General features: G+C 46.1%; 2 protein-coding genes across 3 annotated transcripts in view; one reads left to right on the top strand and one right to left on the bottom strand.

Moving 5' to 3' along the window:
• Nucleotides 1-18,779, bottom strand: part of LOC135900057 (uncharacterized) — a 332,823-nt gene that overhangs the window by 7,505 nt on the left and 306,539 nt on the right. The gene's annotated exons all lie outside the window — the stretch shown is intronic.
• LOC135900096 (uncharacterized) lies at nt 4,353-14,283 on the top strand. Of its 2 annotated transcripts, none has more exons than XM_065429546.1 (3): nt 4,353-4,490; nt 12,745-12,956; nt 13,933-14,283. In XM_065429546.1, the coding sequence occupies exons 1-3, from the start codon at nt 4,472-4,474 to the stop codon at nt 14,185-14,187; spliced, it is 486 nt and encodes a 161-aa protein (XP_065285618.1). In that variant the 5' UTR covers nt 4,353-4,471; the 3' UTR covers nt 14,188-14,283. The 2 variants fall into 2 exon arrangements, with proteins under 2 accessions (XP_065285618.1, XP_065285617.1); XM_065429545.2 differs by lacking the exon at nt 4,353-4,490 and adding an exon at nt 12,197-12,357.

Genomic DNA, 18,779 nt, shown 5'->3' on the forward strand with positions numbered 1-18,779 from the left:
AAAAAGAATGAAAAGCAGCACGAGAAACAAAGAAAATAAAAGAAACTACTGCACCGAGCTGCGAAGAACGAGAAAAAAAAATTGGATATACATAGACCAACACAATACTATATTGTACACTGATATGTTATATTCACACGTACACGCGCAAACACCCGTAGAAGTGGCGCGCATACGCCCATATATACGCATATATATATACAAATATATACATATATATATATATAGACATATATATATATATATATATATATATATATATATATATATATATATATATATATATATATATATATATATATATATACATTCTCGTATACACACACACATGGCACATGGCTTCGTCTTAATTAACAGCAATGGTCGTTTGTTCAAACATCAGGGGTGGCACCATCAATTTTGGTGCCATTGAATTTTTGTCCCACTAAAGGTCTACGGTTAGATTCCCACCAAAGGTCGTGGGTTCATGGGCCTTAATTAACTTTGCCTTTATTAACACCAAAGGTCATGGGTTCAACTCTCACTAATGGCCGTAATGGCACCATCAAGTTCTGAATTGGCCCTTTTCGTGGAGCACTTTCTTCTAAAGAAACGAGATGGCGCTTTCGGTGTCACGCCGCACGTGGCCTCAGCGACAGCGCACTAATAAAAAACCATTACAGCTTCCACCTTGCTTCTGTGCGATCAGCTGTCGAAAATGCACCTGAGTTTTCGCTAACGCACTGTGCTCCAATCATGCTGGATTGAATCGTGAATTCAAGACATGTGAAGTTATCAGCTGCAAAAATCTTGACTGGCATATTAAAGAATGGAATGAATCTGTATGGCCAAGTTCGCGGGCGACCGCTGCAACTGTCCGTATACGTGTTACCGGCACATCGAGATGTACGGCTTTCCCCGAGGATGCCGAAATTTGCTCATCCGCCAGCGTTGTATCGCTAACTTGAAAGAAAAGAGTGAGCACCGCTCGTTAAACAATGACATAGGGAGTAGCGCCGTTTCCTCTCATACTAAGGTTCGCGCACTGTAACAACACACACCTACTCCAATCGGCACGAAATTTTAGGCCCACTCTATCGCCTACGTTTCAATAAGTGAATGGGCGCACACTTGAATATATGCGCACCATGCACGCACAATAAATGATGGACTACACCGATAGCACACGAATGGCCAAAGCTGAATGTTTCGTTACGGTCCACAACAGTAAGCGAGTTACTAGCGATAATACATCTTTGCTACAAGGTATTACAATGTATGAAGCAGCTGTGTTTCAAGCCTTGCGCGCTAACCCGTGAGTGATTAGACAGAAAATAATCAGCTAGTGATCACACCGAGGAAATTTACTGGGTCAGAAATGTGACAAGCTGCTGCTTCAAGATGTTTGCCAAATAAAGAACGAAGAGCAAAACACACTAATCCTGATTCAATTGATGAGCGGAAAGCTTGGATGGCTTGGAATACATATTTAGCCCCGCGTTTAGAACAAACACCATCTGCGCTGCCCACACCCTTCGTACATAGCTTAATCATCTCCGAAAGCGCTTTTGCATGTTTTCGAAAGCTGTGGCCAAAGTTTAGTGTCGTCCATCCAGTCACCGTCTGCGATATCCCCTTAAAGGGAGATTTTCCAGGCCGCACCAGCGTCATACACACACATTGTAAGCTCGGAGGCCACGGAGGCAGTCGAGACAAGCAAGCGACGCGTCACCACGTGATTAAACATGGCAGCGCCCACAAGATCGCCGCGAAAAGGGTCAATACTTTAGATATGTCAAATGGGAGCCGACATTATATACGTGCTGGTTTTATGTTGTGATTTTTTTTATTTCTTAGATTAGAGTTGCGCTGACTGGTACTACTTTGTCGGTCAAGATTCCGTGCTATAGAGGCCCGAGCATCCGCCTAGACATGCACAGTGGCCCAAAAATGGGGTAGCCCAAATAAAAGAAGTTTATTAAAATCAAACAAGCCATTGTATATATATCATAAGGCTGTTTCATTAAGAGGTCTGTGTGATTATACATATGAGCTCAGTTGTTAAATGCATGTTGTATATAATAATTTATTGTTTGATTACGCAGAACAGAGGTGCACTCACTGGCACCACTTCGTTCAAAATTAAACCATACTATCCAACGCGACGTAAGAAATAAGCCTGAGATGGATTCGAATAATGCTCAGCGTTAAAGGAAAAATGACAAAGGCAGTTTTGAAGAGGTGCTGTTCTCTGAAACTTATTTTGCTCATTCTGGCTTCCTGCAACAGATCAATCATCGTTGTGAAGCCGAATGTGATCTGCATCGCTAATAGAAATGCACTCCTGAGTTACCGTGAATGCACAAATATTCCTTGTTTCTGTACATCACCCTGAAGAAAAGTGCACCAGACACCATTTCTACAGACAGACGTCTAAGCCGTCTACGCTTACTTTAATGCTTATGTGCCCTACGGACTCAAGCGTCCAATGCGGCGACACCGGTCACAGTAAGAGAGCGGCTGTCACTAAACGCACGAGTGCACTGAAGATGAACTCGAGCTTCTTTGCGTACGTTTAATCGATACAGGCAAACGTGACTACAAGATATAGATATGGAGGGACAAGATGCGGCGGAATTGTTTCTTTTTTCCTTTCATGTTTACTCAGTCTAGCCAGCAGAATCGCCATGTCTATCGCCAGGTCAATGCTTCCTCTAAAGCAGAGCGAAAGGCAGTGATCAGCGTGTCACATTATCTTTGCTTCGTCGCACGTTGCAAAGGGAGGAGCTGTTATCGGGCTTCTCCTAACGCGGCTGGCTACTAGCATGTTACATGTTGACTAGCTAGCCGAGGTGGCATAGAAGGGCACCATTTTGTAATTCCTGTCTGCGGCTCTTTGATTTCGATACCGTGTTACTGGGTACCCGTATTTTGTTTTACATCCTCGTGTTTACCTGTGGTAAATAATGCGCATTTCATTTGTAAACGAGCAGAACGCACTACTTCTGCCTTTTGCTTTCAACCTTGCATGTATGTTGCACAATTCGAATTTTGTTTTCAAAGCAAAGTTGAAGCCCAGAAGAATAGAGCTTCAATCGCTCACGTACTACTGCTATAGCTAAAAAAACATTGTAGTTGAATACGAGTAGCAGCATCGTCAGCGAGATGCCTGCATGGGAGTAGTGTTGTTAAATAATCCACTATTCATTCGCAATCGCTCACACAATCACAGCGATAGCTGCAGTTTTAATTAGCTCCACGTCTTCTTCTTGCATCAAGAGACACTTGTTTGCTGGAATACGGTGACATAGCTCAGTGACATTGCAAGAGACGCTCACGCGGAATAATTCTAGGCCACGATCGCCAGGCTTAGCCCTCTCTGTAGCTAGCACTACCTACACCACTACCACTAATATTACCACAACCACCACCACCACCACCACCACCACCACCACCACCACCACCACCACCACCACCACCACCACCACCACCACCACCAGGTTTAATAGCAGCACCCTCTGTGAGACCAGATCTAATAGGCCTGACCATGCGATCACAAGGGAAGAGATCCAACACGCAGCAGTGCAAGCGCCTTCGACCACGTTGACTGACTTGTCCGTGTTCAGTCGCAGATAATCTTAGAAAATTGTGCCTAGATGCTCATGCACCACAAAGCTTGCCTCTGATGACGGCTAGGAATGCTTGGAGAGCAATCCAGTGATGCACAGTTCAGAATTAATGTCCTATACCAACCAAGGCTAATCAATCCGCCACCTCTCTGTCAAATAATCTCGGTACCACATAAATGCGACAACGAGGTCTATTGTTGAGCCTCTGGAGGGGCTTTGCCAGGGCGGAGAGTTGAGTGTTCACAGTGTTATGTAGCCTAAACCAGAACCTCAACATACCACGGGGCAGCCTCAAATAATGAACAATATCGCACACAGAACCATCGAATTACGCAGATTCGAAATGCATGTCTGTTCTCTAAGGGTTCTATTGCGATTTTACTGCTAACGCTGGCTGCATGCATACTTCTCCTGGTATCGCGATACGTTACGGTGAAGTGCTATGCTTATAAATGCGTGTTTTTTTGCTTAACAACTCGTCGTGCCAGTTCTTTTCGGTTGCGGCCAACGGGCACATGTTTAGCCGTACTATATCTTGCACTGCTGCTCGATAACATTTATGACGGCAAAGGTGTCTGAAATAGAGGTGCGTTTGTACCTTGCCGCGAAGACGCCGAGGGGATGCAGCTGCAGTTTGCAGAATAAACACACCCCCTTTTCTTTTATTATCTTCCTCGTTGTGCCGTTATAGTCCCCGACGCGTACGCCCACACAAGTGCTTCACGCCAGCTTATCACGTACACTGCTGACCGGGGCCTCCTTACCTGAGATATCTCAAGCGTATATATGACGGCGCCGGTCTCTTCTCTCCGCAACTCGACAGAAGTGACTTCCTGCGATCTGCTTAGCGTACCGCACTGACCATGGCTACCAACTACGAAGGTATGTGTAGGACACCATAGGACGTCAAATGACGCATGTTCATAGTCTCAACGCGCAGAGATATTTTCATTTCCTGATGCTTTCTTCAGATACGAGCTGACGGCTTTGAGTTAAGACGACACCTAGCGTGTAAGCTATCATGGCATGGGAAGCATTTCGCCGTTCAGTGAGCAAAACGCGCGTTATAGTCTGCCTATTTTTGGCGCAGATGAAAAGAAACCTTCTGCCTCCGGCCAGTCCGGCGAAGGTGTTGCTAATCCCTAGCTGTAGCAGCTTGTCGTTCGGTGTGTTTCTTGGTAGGTGGAGTGCCGTCTTGTAGGCCTTCCGCAGGATTGTCTCTGCTTGTTCCGTTTCGCTCTTGATCATGGGGTGGTATGGCAGCGAGTAGATTACCCTGCTGACTATGAGGCTTCTGACGAGTTTTAGCGTGTCGTCTTCTTTCATCCCATGCCTTCCGTGGGAGGCTCTGGTTATCATTCTGCCTACCTGTTCAGCCGACTTGCTGAGCAGGCTGAGTGTGTGGCTGCATTTCCTGCTTGCTTGTAGCACCATTCCCAGGACTCTTATCATGTTCGTCTCCGGGATGTTTTGCCCCTGCAGTTTCACCTCGAGTGGTGCATCAGTGGGGTGCCTTCCTAACCTCAGTAGCTCAGACTTCTCTGTAGAGCAGGCTAGTCCACTTTCCTTCACGTATCTTTCCATGCAGCTTGCTACTTGTTGTAGCTTCTCCTGTTTCTCTCCCAGGGATCCATGGTTCACCCAGACCGTGATGTCGTCTGCGTACATCACGTGCTGGATGCCCTGGATTCTGCTGTAGCTATAATAGATATTCTTTCTTTTCTTCGTCTTTGATTCATATTCTTTGTCTTTCGATATAGCACATATATAACCATGTAACGCCCTTTCTTTAGGAGGAAAAATGAAGCAGAAAAGCAAAACTTCACAACCGAGCTTTTTGTCAGCGCCCCAAGAGATACAAAGGCGGAGTGCAAAAGCACCAGAAAGGGTGTGGGGGGGGGGGGTGCAACATATGAACTAAGAATAATAAGTACCCAGAATTGCAACAACCATTCTAACATGCCTGCTTCATTACAGCGGCATTTCCATGAAATCTACACTGGCCAGCACTTCTATAGCGTATCACACCCTTGTAAGCGGCGACAATGTTCCAGGAAGGCAAATAGAATTAATGCGCCGGGAGATCTAGGGTAGATCGAAATGGGTAAGTCGTCTCATGTGGTGCATGCGAACGATGATGTCTCGCATTGAGACAGAGGAAATTTTAGACGGCTGCCGGCGTGTGCTCTCCTCCACACACTGGCGAAATGCACTCGCCAGGAACAAGTTCCGGCTAGTTTCGGACGAAGGGCGATCCACCACGTGTAAACACTGTCGCATAATATGACCATGACCTGCTAAGAAATGCGACATATTAAACTGTCGCATTCACGTAAACGCGGTTTGTGAATACTTAACGGCATTTTGATGCGATTATTGGTGAGTTTGCTATAGCACAATCTTTTGTCACTGTGGCACGAAAACAAGCAAAAAGTAGCAATAAAATAATAATGGATACAGTAAGCGCCGTGTGTTCACCATCAGTCGGAACTGACAGGAACATGCAAGATGCCTGCTTGAAGTTTGAAATTTTGGTCGTTCGTTTTTTTTGTGCTCTGACCTTATTTAATGAGACTTTAGTTTTCAGTAAAGTACTGTTTACTCGTGCGACCACGGGGCTATCTGGAGTTGGCTGGAAGAGGAGCCTTCGGGTCTTACAGCTCTTCAATTCGAACTCCCCCATCGTGTACGGAACTAGGCAGGCGGCTTACGCCAAGCACCCCTCAACTCTAGAATAAAACTGAGTGTTGGTAATTTTGCGACAAATACACTTTCAATCCAAATACCTTGGGCCCCGTAGCAGCAGTGAACACACACACACACACGCACACGCACACTCACACACACATATATATCATAAGAAGCCAACAAACACTGACACCAAGGACGACATAGGGGAAATTACTTGTCCTTTATAAATGCAATAAGGAAACGAGAAATTAATGGAAATGAAAGTGGATGAAAAAATAACTTGCCGTAGGTGGGGACCGAACCACAACCTTCACTGCGGCAAGTAGTTTTTTCATCCACTTTGATTTCCATTAATTTATCGTTTCCTTATTTAATTTACGAAGCACAAGTAATTTCCCCTATGTCGTCCTTGGTGTCAGTGTTTGTTGGCTTCTTATGATATGACTAATAAAAAAATAGGGCCCCTCGGTGAATCCCCTTCCTTATCGTTTATATATATATATACCTATATCTCAGAGTTGATTAGGTAGCGGCGGAGCCGAAAGGTTTAAGGTCGCTCCAGAGGTGGTAACAACTGTTTCGAGACCATTTAGAGGATACTTTTGAGCTCCTATCGCGCGTAAGATAACTATATTGAGAGATGAACTGAGTTTCTTTATATTTATGCAGCCAGAAGGGCAGCAACAGTACACAAGACTGACTGCTCGACATCGAGCAGAAGCAGTCGCGCTAGGAGTGACCTTTAAACTTTTGCCAGAGTGTTCACACCTACAGCGCAAAGGTAGCACTCGTTGAAAGGAGCACTCGAAAAAGCAAAAAAAAAAGCAAAGCACACCACGACACCCGCTTCAGGGCAATAATGAACACTTCGTCCTCATCAGCAAAGCCAGGTTGGCCTCGCCAGCGTATGTAGACATATCATACAGTATCACGTTATAGGACCTATCAAGTCCACACCACGAAAACACTAGACTTTGCTTTTTTAAAAGGGTTACAGTAGATATAACGTGCTTACATGTTTTATAATGACGATTTTACATTTTCTTAAGGTTCTCGCAGGGCTCAGCGTAGTTTCGGCGCCGCGAATTTTTAGTTAAGGATAGTATTAGCCCTGATTAAGGGCATTTAGCTGCCTCATGTGGGTAACTAAAGTCGATCCTGTTGTACGCCTGAGAATTTAGTGGGAGCTCAAGAATGACTTCACCATGCCATTCACCAACAGAACGGCAATGTTGAGAAAAAAAAAACCGCCTAAAATAATGAAATTGCTATCGCCTATTTCTTTCTTTCTTTCTTTCTTTCTTTCTTTCTTTCTTTCTTCCTTTCTTTCTTTCTTTCTTTCTTTCTTTCTTTCTTTCTTTCTTTCTTTCTTTCTTTCTTTCTTTCTTTCTTTCTTTCTTTCTTTCAGAGTGAGCGGAATGCGAGAAAAATTCAGGTTTAATACTTACAAAACCCGCTGCGGACTACGATGTTTGAAGTATCCGATGTTAGTTTAATTGTATTGTTTGGTCGCCTTAAATAAGGAAAATATTTATCATCAACGAAGGAGTCAGACTAAATCGGTCATTACCGTAGTGCGTGCGTCATTTTCCTTTCGGGATAAAGCATTTGCTGATGGTCTTTGACGTCAATGTAGCAGCCCTTTTGCAGAGAACTTCAGCGGGGAAAATTTGGGTTCAGTCTTTCAGCAAGTATCAACTAGAGCAATGAAGCCGGGGACGAATTCACGAAACGCTTTTGCTTTAGAAGTGTTTGTAAAAGCGGATTCCCGCCATTCCTGATGATGGACAAATTATTAGCGAAGGCGACCAGTTAATGGCAAAGAACATTTACGAACAAAACTCTTTGTGAATGCGGCCTTAGAATCCTTCTGGGGCCAAATTTACGAAGGTTTTTCGTTCGTAAGTGCTGTTCATAATATGTACATAATCAAGATTAGAATTTACTGTTACCTGAAATTCTAGCGTAAGAACGTTTTGTGAATTTGGTCCCTGAACCGCTACCTATGTGGGCTGACTCTGTAAGAATGACTTTATTGACGCCTTAAGGGTGCTCGTCTGGCGACACATGCAGTTACACCCTTGGGAGCGTAAGAAAGTTGTTTCACACAGAGTGTCTGTAGCGACTTCTGCTTCAGGGAAACCTGGTGTTGGGCTACTTGGTAGATCATAAAAAAAAAGAAGACTACGTGAAAAAAAATGACAACCATACGGAATACGAACTTAAGCTGCTTCTACGTCAGACTATACGCTTTGTGTTGATATATTTGCTTGCATATTACTTCATCATTGAAGTCGTGCAAGGACTAGGCCAAGACGAAAGAAGAGAAAACCTTTAAGGAAGATGATTTTTATTTATTTTGAATGTAATTATCCACCCATCTGATCTGACTTCTCAATTCCACAATAGTTGTTTGCTCTCAGTTCTACCTTTTCCCAGTTCTTTATTCGTTCGGGCAATTATGCATACGTACAATCCATCCGATTCGTGGCCCATACCCTACTGTGAGTGCATGCCATGTCTTGAAGGATCATTCTCATCATCTAGCACTCTAAGGTGTATCAACTACCTTTTCTGGCTTCGTCTTATAGCATCGGCAGCTTCAAAAGTGAATTCATACGAATTAGCCCAGGGGAGGATATTGATGAGGATGGCGTTAGTTACACAAGAATCTAGCTCTGCAAAGCCACGCTGGCCATTGCTTCATCCGAGTGTCTCCTTTTAAAGTGCGAGGATAAGCATGCCACAGAGACAACTGCAGCGTGAGTAGGTCAACCGTTACCAAGACATACGAAGGTGATTATAAGAAGTAAAGGTAGAAAACTATCACTTCACGTTCACCCCTCACCCTTTCAGCATACTACATTAAGTGACTCGATACTTTAAGCATTACTTGCTAAACGCCATTACTCGCTGAACAGATCGGTGCCTTCACGAAGCTTCAGAAGCAGGTGGAACACTCTCCTAAAAATTTAGTGTCCCTGCGGGAAGATTAGGTCCTCCACGGCAGAGCCGTGAAATGAAGGCTGACTGTTTCTTCTATCGTCACTGCTATCCGACTTGCAGAGCTCCCGGATACGTCGCCTATTAACCGTTCTCCCACGGGCTTTGCGTATGGGCTCGTGCGATCCACTTTTTTTTTCCATCGATGAAAAAAAATCCTTGCTCGAAGCCCTTTGCGCGAAGCACATGTTGGCCTCACATGCCGATTGAACTTGGCAAAAAGCGCGGTGCGTCTGCTCGAAGTGGCGAAAAAAAAAAAACACGCGATTGAATTGGTGGTGGAAGAATCTCCTCTTATTTCGTGGCATTTGCCTGCACTACCCTAAAATATAATTCGCCTCTCAGGGTGGTCGAACTTCAATGGGCGCCCTACGAGCGAAAAATAAAGCTTTCAGATTCGGCAGCACTCTTCTGATGGATTCACGGGACACTGTTTACGCCGGGACAGGGGTGAGCGCTCACGGAGTAGGCGATTTGTTTCGGCATTGTTCGTTGCAATTTCTTTTCTTCGCCATAACTTCAAATTAAGTTTTTCCTTTAATTAAGGCCCAAACAATGAAACGTTCCTTTCCTTCGAGCGCTTCCTAACCTTACGTGAGGCCTCCTTACAGCGAAGGACCGATGGAGGAAGCAAGCATACTCTGAAAGCTCCCTTCACCCGTCCTCACGTAAGGAGCGGTTGCCGCCATGCCTGGGTTCGAGATTATCTCTTAAAAGCTTTAGGCGAACACCAGAACACCCCTATTCAATAAAAAAAGGTTGTATCGTCGCACAATCTCTAAGTTGATGAGCTAATATAGAGAAGCGTGGACGCTATTTTTTAGTTTTGTTTACTAAATCTAAAGAAGCAGTGCATTACAGTGCGAAACTTGATGTGCTCCAGCAACGCTGGCACGCCGGCGTCGTGCAACGCCTAGCAACGCTTCCATGCCGCACGCGAGACTGAAACGAACGTGCCCGGCAAAACGTACCGTGCTCGCGCTTCTCCGAAGGTGGGCGACAGCACGCACGCGCAAGCAAACGTCACGTGGTTAAGCAGTGAGGCGAAGTGCTCGTTCAGGGCCAGGAGCGGCGTAAGGACGCATGAAGGTAGCTTGGCCCAAACAATAAAACGTTCCTTTTAGGGGTGTGCGAATATTGAAATTTCCGATTACGAATCGAATACGAATAAGGCGAAGAACTCTCTTCGAATATCGAATCGAATATCGAATACATGTGTAGTATTAAAAAATTGCAAGAGAGGTAACAATAGCTTTATTACCCTTTTAAAAATAACATTGCATTTTACAAGGTTGCTTCAAATTAAAGAGGTACTCAATTATAGATAATGGACTCAGGTAATGCCCTCAGTCAGGTAAAACGCTTGTTACAGATTGTCGTGAAGGAAAATTAACTGCTCAATATGGCCAGAAAGTAAACGCTCTCTATGCACTGTCACATTTCTACCGGTAGAAAAGACTTTCACTAGGAACTGAAGTGGCAGGGATCGCCAAGTACTTCCGGGCGAGTGCACTTAAAAGCGGGTACCTGAAGCGGCCAATGGACTGCCACCACTCACAAGAATTCATGCCCCTTTCCAGAAGAGGCTTTTGCGCGTAGTCTGTAACTTCCCTCTCAGGGGCAGATGCCAAATGTGTCTTCTCTTTGTTCATCACTAGATCGTCAAAAGCATTCCATACACTCGATGCCACCAGTGGACACGAAGTCGACGCTGGCACGGCGGTGTCCCCACGGTGTTCCACGACGGCTTCCTGGAGCTCCCTTGTCACAAGGTTTTTCAGCCAGATCATCTGACCAGATGCCTGATGAACTGTGGCCATAAAGCGCGGATCAAGAAACATGCCTAGGCTGGCCACTTCATCAAATTTCCACTCCGCACAAAGAGCCTTGATACATTTTGAATCAATGTTAGCAAACCCTGAGTTGCCTTTGCAACCTTCAAGGCAATGGGGCATTCCAAAAATAATTGGAATTATAAAGCTTGGTGAAAAAGAAACCGAAACTGATCATGTCTCAAATGTCTGAAGCAGATAGACTGAAACAGAGCATACAGATAATGGCAACTCAGGGTTGCAAAGGCAACCCTGAGTTGCCTTTGCAACCTTCAAGGCAATGGAGCATTCCAAAATAATTGGAATTATAAAGCTTGGTGAAAAAGAAACCGAAACTGATCATGTCTCAAATGCCTGAAACAGATAGACTGAAACAGAGCATACAGATAATGAGCGGATCATGCGAAGTTCTCAGTTAATAAACATGTTCTTAGGAGAATGCGGAGCAAGCATACAATTGGTTAATTGCTCAATTATTCGCAGTCTATCCGAATATTCGCCGTTTCCACCGTTATTCGGCCGTCCTCGGATATTCGTGAATTTCCGAACATGCATTTCTCGAATCGAATACGCTTCGAATATGGAAAATATTCGATTCGTATTCGAAATTCCGAATATTCGCACACCCCTAGTTCCTTTCCTTCGAGCGCTTCCTAACCTTACGTGAGGCCTCCTTACAGCGAAGGACCGATGGAGGAAGCAAGCGTACTCTGAAAGCTCCCTTCACCCGTCCTCACCTAAGGAGCGGTTGCCGCGTGGCTGGGTTCGAGATTATCTCTTCAAATCTTTCCGCGAACACCATTATTCTATTAAAAAATGTTGTATCGTCGCACAATCTTTAAATTGAATAGCTAATATAGAGAAGCGTGGACGCTTTCTTCTAGTTTCGTTTACTAAAGTTAAAAAAAAGTTGCGCATTACAGTGCAAAACTTGATGTGCTCCAGCAACGCTGGCACGCCGGCGTCTTGCAACGCCTAGCAACGCCTAGCAATGCTTGCATGCCGCACGCGTGACTGAAACGAACATGCCTGGCAAGACGTACCGTGCTCGCACTTCTCCGCAGGTGGGCGACAGTGCGCATGCGCAAGCGAATGCCACGTGGTTAAGCAGTGAGGTGAAGCGCTCGTTCAGGGCCAGGAGCGGCGTAAGGACGCATGAAGGTAGCTTTGGAGCTACCTTATGCTGAGGAAGCACCAAGGAAGCCTTCACCGAGGGCCCCTCAGTAAGGAAGCTTTCAGAGTGACATAAGGTAGCCTCACCCCAATGAAGGCTTCCTTAGTGAGGTAAGGAAGATTTCATTGTTTGGCTTCTTATGCTGAGGAAGTACCAAGGAAGAACCAAGGAAGCCTTCACCGAGGGCGCCTCAGTAAGGAACCTTTCAGAGTGACATAAGGTAGCCTCACTGCAATGAAGGCTTCCTTACTGAGGTAAGGAAGATTTCATTGTCTGGCCCTAAGGTATCGTTGCCGCGAAGTCGAAGCAGCCGATTGCTCCTTGCAGGGAGAATCTATGCTTTTATTTGATTGCGTTAACCATGTGTCCCTTTTGCATGGCGGCATGTTTTCGCAACGGCTGGCCCTTCATATTCTGCGTGATCTTTGTGGCGCAGTGACCAAGTACCAGCCCTGCTTTGAGTGGGTGACGTGCTTCCAGAACCGGCTGCCCTACCACGCTTTGAGCGCGGGAGAGTTGGACGGCCACAAAGTGTACGTCGCGCGCGCGGTGCACGAAGGCGAAACGCTCATCGGCTGGGCTCAGCCCGACGTCGCCTGCTGCTACGTCAGCTGGGCGGGCGAGGCGCACTCGCACGAGGAGTACCAGGTGCGGCATTGCTTTTTGCTTCTACCTTGGAGAAAGTGAAACGTTTTTCTTTTGTAAATTCTGTTGTCCACTCATTATTATTGAAATGAATCATTTATAAAGCAGCATGTAATATAGACAGAACGAAACCTGGTTCTTAACTTCGTAGGTGAAAATGTAGGCACTGAAGGTGCTGTCGAGGCTGTAGTGCAGGCGGCCGTTAACAAAAACTGCTTTCTTGTTTCTCACTGCCCGAATTTTACGTATAAGGTAGCTGCGTATCCATAGCGAGAAATTACTCAAGTGGGAAGAAAATGCGGAAACGTGTAAGGAAACAGGCGACGGAAACCGCGAGTACGTCCACGATGGCTCCACACTGTAGCTTACATTTTGCATGGAGAACCTATACCCTGACATTTGCTTGGAGAAATTTAAGCGCACATACTTGAGCCAGTTGACACAAGCGTATTAAACTAATTAACCAGGTCAGTGCTCCAATTACCTGTTTAGACCTGCCTCACAAGAGAAGCCTCAAGTGAGAAGAATCACTTAGCTGCACTTGTCAGATAAGTCGTCTAGGCAGGCTCGTAATCCCTGAGGTAATTCATTGCGAAAGCGCTATCATTTCCCCTCTTTAGCTGGTTGTGTACCGTTTAGTGATCCGGATAGTACAAAGTATATGATGATAGAGTCGCTGGCAGTAAACACGGCAGCCAACGTTACCATGCACTCGCACGTGGAACTGAGACGGCATGCTAATGCATGCCGTCCCAGTTGCCGTCTCAGTAGGACAAATGCGTAGGGCGGAGGCCAATCACAGAACCTGCTAATAGCATGTAATTACAGGGTGTAATCATGGATGGGGAAATGTTTCTCGTGACTTCCGGAGTAGGGTCCACCTCTTTCTTGGCTGGTCCCATGGAGCTCCGCGCTGAAGCGTGCGAAGGCACGTGCACGTGGATGATGCGCGTAAACGTGCCAACTGTTGTGTGCGCAGTGCTTGGCGACGGAGACCCCGGAAAAATTGCACTGGGTGCCAGCCGCCGAAGGAGATGTGCCCAATGGCGCCTTGCAAGGCGGCAGCACAGCCGACGGCGAGCAGTTGTTCATCGGCCGCGTACAGAGCGGTGACAACGTGCTCGTTGGAAAGGTGCAGCCCAGCCACAAGGTCCTCTACGTAGCGCACGAAGGCCAGGAGCTGAAATTCGACGAATACGAGGTCCTAGTCTGCAAGAAGCTCGAGCTGTGCTAGCTCGCTACGTCTGAGCTTCAACGCTGTAAGCAGGGACACAAGCTCGGAAAGAAAGTTATACCTGCTACCAAGAATATTAATAAACTGTCAAGCATACTTCGCGAGGCCTTAGTTGTTTTTTTGGGGGGGACGGCACACACTTCGTCTGACGACGCTCGCTAACGCGAAGGGCAACATCCGTTGGTACAACCGGCTATAAATTTCAATATCTGAAAAAAAAAAACAAATAACAGATTTGAACAAGTCAGGCAGAACACATCTTTGGGAACCGAGGGGGGGGGGGTGATGTCTGTCCATGTAAGCGGAACTTTCTTAGTTTTGTAGAACGGGAACATTGAAACACATCACATGGTATGTACAATGTGCAAGTCTTTGTATTTAAAGATTACGACGTGTCTAAATGTACAGGGTCTGGGGTAATTTTTTCTTCTTCTGTTCTTTATGTTTATTTTTGTTGTGCAGCTGTCTGCATCTTCCGAGGGGCGCCATTCGCAATTGAGAGAAAGGGTCTTCTGCGGTCTCTTTTATATACGTCTGATGACGTGAACTGAATCTTTTTGATTGGCTAGTAGTTTGACGAACCTTTTTGCAGCAACATGCGAGATGCAACTGCTCTTGCTACTGTCAAAATACCACGTGCGACGATTTCTGCGCCTTTATATCGCTTGCTACTATGCGCACGCGTAATAAATCACGCGAGTGAACAAAAATACCATGAACTGCACAACCTTTACTGAAACGCCACAGTCCACTGGTGCTTATTGGATATTCATGAGAGTTAAGGGTGCTGTATGTGTGGCCCGAATTAGGCACTGTATAAGCCCATACAAGATCATATATATCCGGTGGCATGATTTCCATGAGTTGTAGGAACACGAAGTCTTGACATCAATGTGTACCTGTGCAATCGATAGAGGTTAGGTCAAAGATACCTTGAAAGCACAGAAAAGGGGCTAATAAATGCTTCACTTTAAAAGTCGAAATTGGTCATTCTAGAAAATGGAGTAGTCGGTGCTATTACCCTACAACCACTGCTCATGCAGTACCACTGCTCATGCACTCTAATGGCCCAAGATACCACCACGTCCTTCGTAGTTGAGCATGTAAACTTGCTTGTCGACGAATTCCATTAGTTATTTCCGTGCCTTATGAGCCCAGTCGTACTCACCGCCAAAGAATTGTAAATGTCTCTCTCTCTCTACTGTACACGTTTCTCCTATCGAGCTCTATCTCGGGCGTTTTGTATTGTATGTAAAAAAAAAAGTCTACCGTCTGTTGGGAGTGCATTTTTTTAGGCCATCAATTCGTTATACAATAAATGCCGAAAAATATTCAGAAGAATTAAGGATCAATTGCAGGACACCCGCGAGATCTCTGAAATGCTAGTGCTTAATTTGAAACACAGGGGATGGAGATGGGTACAAAGAAGTGGGGAAGAAAATTGACCAGAAATCAAGTGACGCCAATGTAGACGATGACCGCAATTAACATGTGACATGGGAAAGGACATTCGATGAATGATTTTGTCATGCAAAATGCTTGACGACTGGAATTGAAAGCCGTTGAAAGGAAGGAAAGACAATTATTTTTATATTGCCAACATTTCTTTCGCCGCGGGTTTAAATCCGGAGAAACTGTTTGTTCTCCGTTTCTTGGCACTCAGCTTACAATAGAATAGAACCTAGACGGGAATAAATGCTGTACTAGTACCTTAACAGTCAATGTCATTGACGGAACGCGCACGTACTGCTCATCACGCCACGATATCTCGGTAGTCTCGGTAATGTAGCGTGCCAGTTTCTCAGTAGTCAGCTTTAAACTTGTGCTGCGTGCGGATTCTGTGCTGCTGCCGCAATGGCGACGATGGAGTTCCAGGTTCGCGTTGGCAGTCCTATGCAGACGGTAAGCGTGCTGACAATATCGGCCGTTCACTGCGTTGTTGGGACTGAGAAAGCATACTGTCGGATATTACAGCATGAGTCTATTTTTCCTCATACCGAAGTCAGTAGTTTATTTAACGGGCCCATGAACAAACCTATAGGGTATGCTGACGCACAGACAAAAAGAAATCAAGCAAAAAAAAAAACGCCAACCGCAAGTAATACGCCTAAAAAACGAGGGAGAATGTGAACAAATATATGAAGCACTTGGCATAACATAATAAAAACACAGAAAGAATAAATATAAAACTACAACTACGAGTAATACCAGTTTACATCCAACAAAACACCAGGGTTAAGTTCTGAACAAAACGAAGGACCAAAATACTTGAACAGGGTGGGAAAATTACGCACATACAATAATGGAAAGCTCAGGAAAGAACAACGACTGAATAAAGAAAAAAATGTATCTAGGTACCCAAAATAAGTGTAATAAAGATTGTATTCAATGAACAGTTGAGTGTTCGCTATGGTAGGCAAGACCGTGGAAAGGTCTATGCTCCCTGGTAATTTCACGTGGAATTCAAAGCACGATGCAACAGAGAGGTTTGAGGTAGGTGAGGATATTGTCACGTGGTGGTGACGTTAAGAACACAGTAGCAATACTGTGATAGACAAAACTAACTTTTATTGGGCGAACCTGTGCCCACAAAACAGGCTACACTTATAGCACAACGATAGCGGCGAACACGGTCGGCGATCGTCGAAAATCTTATCAGCGGGTCAAGCGCGTCGGCTTTTATAGATCAGTCGTCGAATGTTCCAGATTAACTGATGGGACCCGCGTGTCTTCCACAAAGTTCTACACCATTCGTGTCACGCGATGAAATCTGATAACACAAGGTTCGACAACAACAGACTGCGGATAGAAGCATCGATAACTTTCCAGAAACTTCGGATACATGCAAGCGCGTCCCGCGGTGTGCGATAAGATTTGTTAGGCGGTGAAATCTGGTCGCCCGATAAATATAAATACACGTGTCAATACCCCCCTCTTAAAAAGCATCGTCCCGATGCTACAAAGAGAGCGAAACACAAAGGGACACTTATTAAAGATAAGTAACAAAACAACCAAAAGAAATAAAGTCCAAAGGTCAGTTACGCGAAGTCCCAAAGTTTGTCAATGCTGGTGGTACGGCTTGAGCCGCACAACGTAGACAATTTCAGGTCGTGAGCGGCGCCGCTGTGACAGCGAAATGCCGTCTGGCACGACCTAGTAGTCCAGTGCACCAATACGTCGGATGATCTTGTACGGTCCAAAATAGCGACGCAAAAGCTTCTCGCTCAATCCTCGTCGGCGTATAGGGGTCCAAACCCAAACACGGTCACCGGGCTGGTACTCGACAAAGCGTCGTCGGAGGTTGTAGTGTCGGCTGTCGGTCCTCTGCTGGTTCTTGATCCGCAGGCGGGCGAGCTGTCGGGCTTCTTCGGCGCGCTGGAGATAGCTAGCGACGTCGAGATTTTCCTCGTCAGTGACGTGGGGCAGCATGGCGTCGAGCGTCGTCGTCGGATTCCTGCTGTAAACCAGCTTAAACGGCGTGATCTGTGTTGTTTCTTGCACCGCCGTGTTGTAAGCGAATGTTACGTACGGCAGGACGGCATCCCACGTCTTGTGTTCGACTTCCACGTACATCGCTAGCATGTCGGCGAGGGTCTTATTCAGCCGCTCCGTAAGACCATTCGTCTGCGGGTGGTAGACCGTTGTCCTCCTGTGCCTTGTCTGACTGTAGTTCAGAATGGCTTGGGTGAGCTCCGCTGTAAAGGCCGTTCCTCTGTCGGTGATGAGGACTTCTGGGGCACCATGTCGCAGCAGGATGTTTTCGACAAAGAATTTCGCCACTTCGGCTGCGCTACCTTTCGGCAGTGCTTTAGTTTCAGCGAAGCGGGTGGTGAGGTAGTCCGTCGCCACGACGATCCACTTATTTCCGGTTGTTGACGTCGGAAAGGGTCCCAACAAGTCCATCCCGATCTGCTGGAATGGTCGGCAAGGAGGCTCGATTGGCTGTAGTAATCCGGCTGGCCTTGTCGGCGGTGTCTTGCGTCGCTGACAGTCTCGGCATGTTCTGACATAACGGGCGACGTCGGCGGTCAGGTGCGGCCAATAATACTTTTCTTGTATCCTTGATAGTGTCCGGGAAAATCCTAGGTGTCCAGCGGTCAGATCGTCATGTAGGGCGTGCAATACTTCTGGACGAAGTCCTGACGGGACAACAAGAAGGTAGTTGGCGCGGACTGGGGAGAAGTTCTTCTTCACGAGTAGATTCTTTTGAAGCGTGAAGGAAGATAATCCGCGCTTAAATGCCCTGGGGACAACGTCGGTGTGCCCTTCCAAATATTCGACGAGGCCTTTTAGCTCCGCGTCTGCCCGTTGCCGTGCAGCGAACTCTTCCGCGCTTATCATTCCGAGGAAGGCGTCGTCATTCTTGTCGTTTTGCGGCGGCGGGTCAACGGGGGCGTGTGATAGGCAATCGGCATCGGAGTGTTTTCGTCCGGACTTGTAGGTGACAGTGATGTCGTATTCTTGTAGTCTGAGGCTCCACCGCGCGAGTCGTCCTGAAGGATCCTTTATATTCGCTAGCCAACACAACGCGTGATGGTCACTGACGACTTTGAATGGCCTGCCATAAAGATAAGGGCGAAATTTAGCTGTAG

This window comes from Dermacentor albipictus, chromosome 1 (assembly GCF_038994185.2).
Source record: "Dermacentor albipictus isolate Rhodes 1998 colony chromosome 1, USDA_Dalb.pri_finalv2, whole genome shotgun sequence".
Classification (NCBI taxonomy): domain Eukaryota; kingdom Metazoa; phylum Arthropoda; class Arachnida; order Ixodida; family Ixodidae; genus Dermacentor; species Dermacentor albipictus.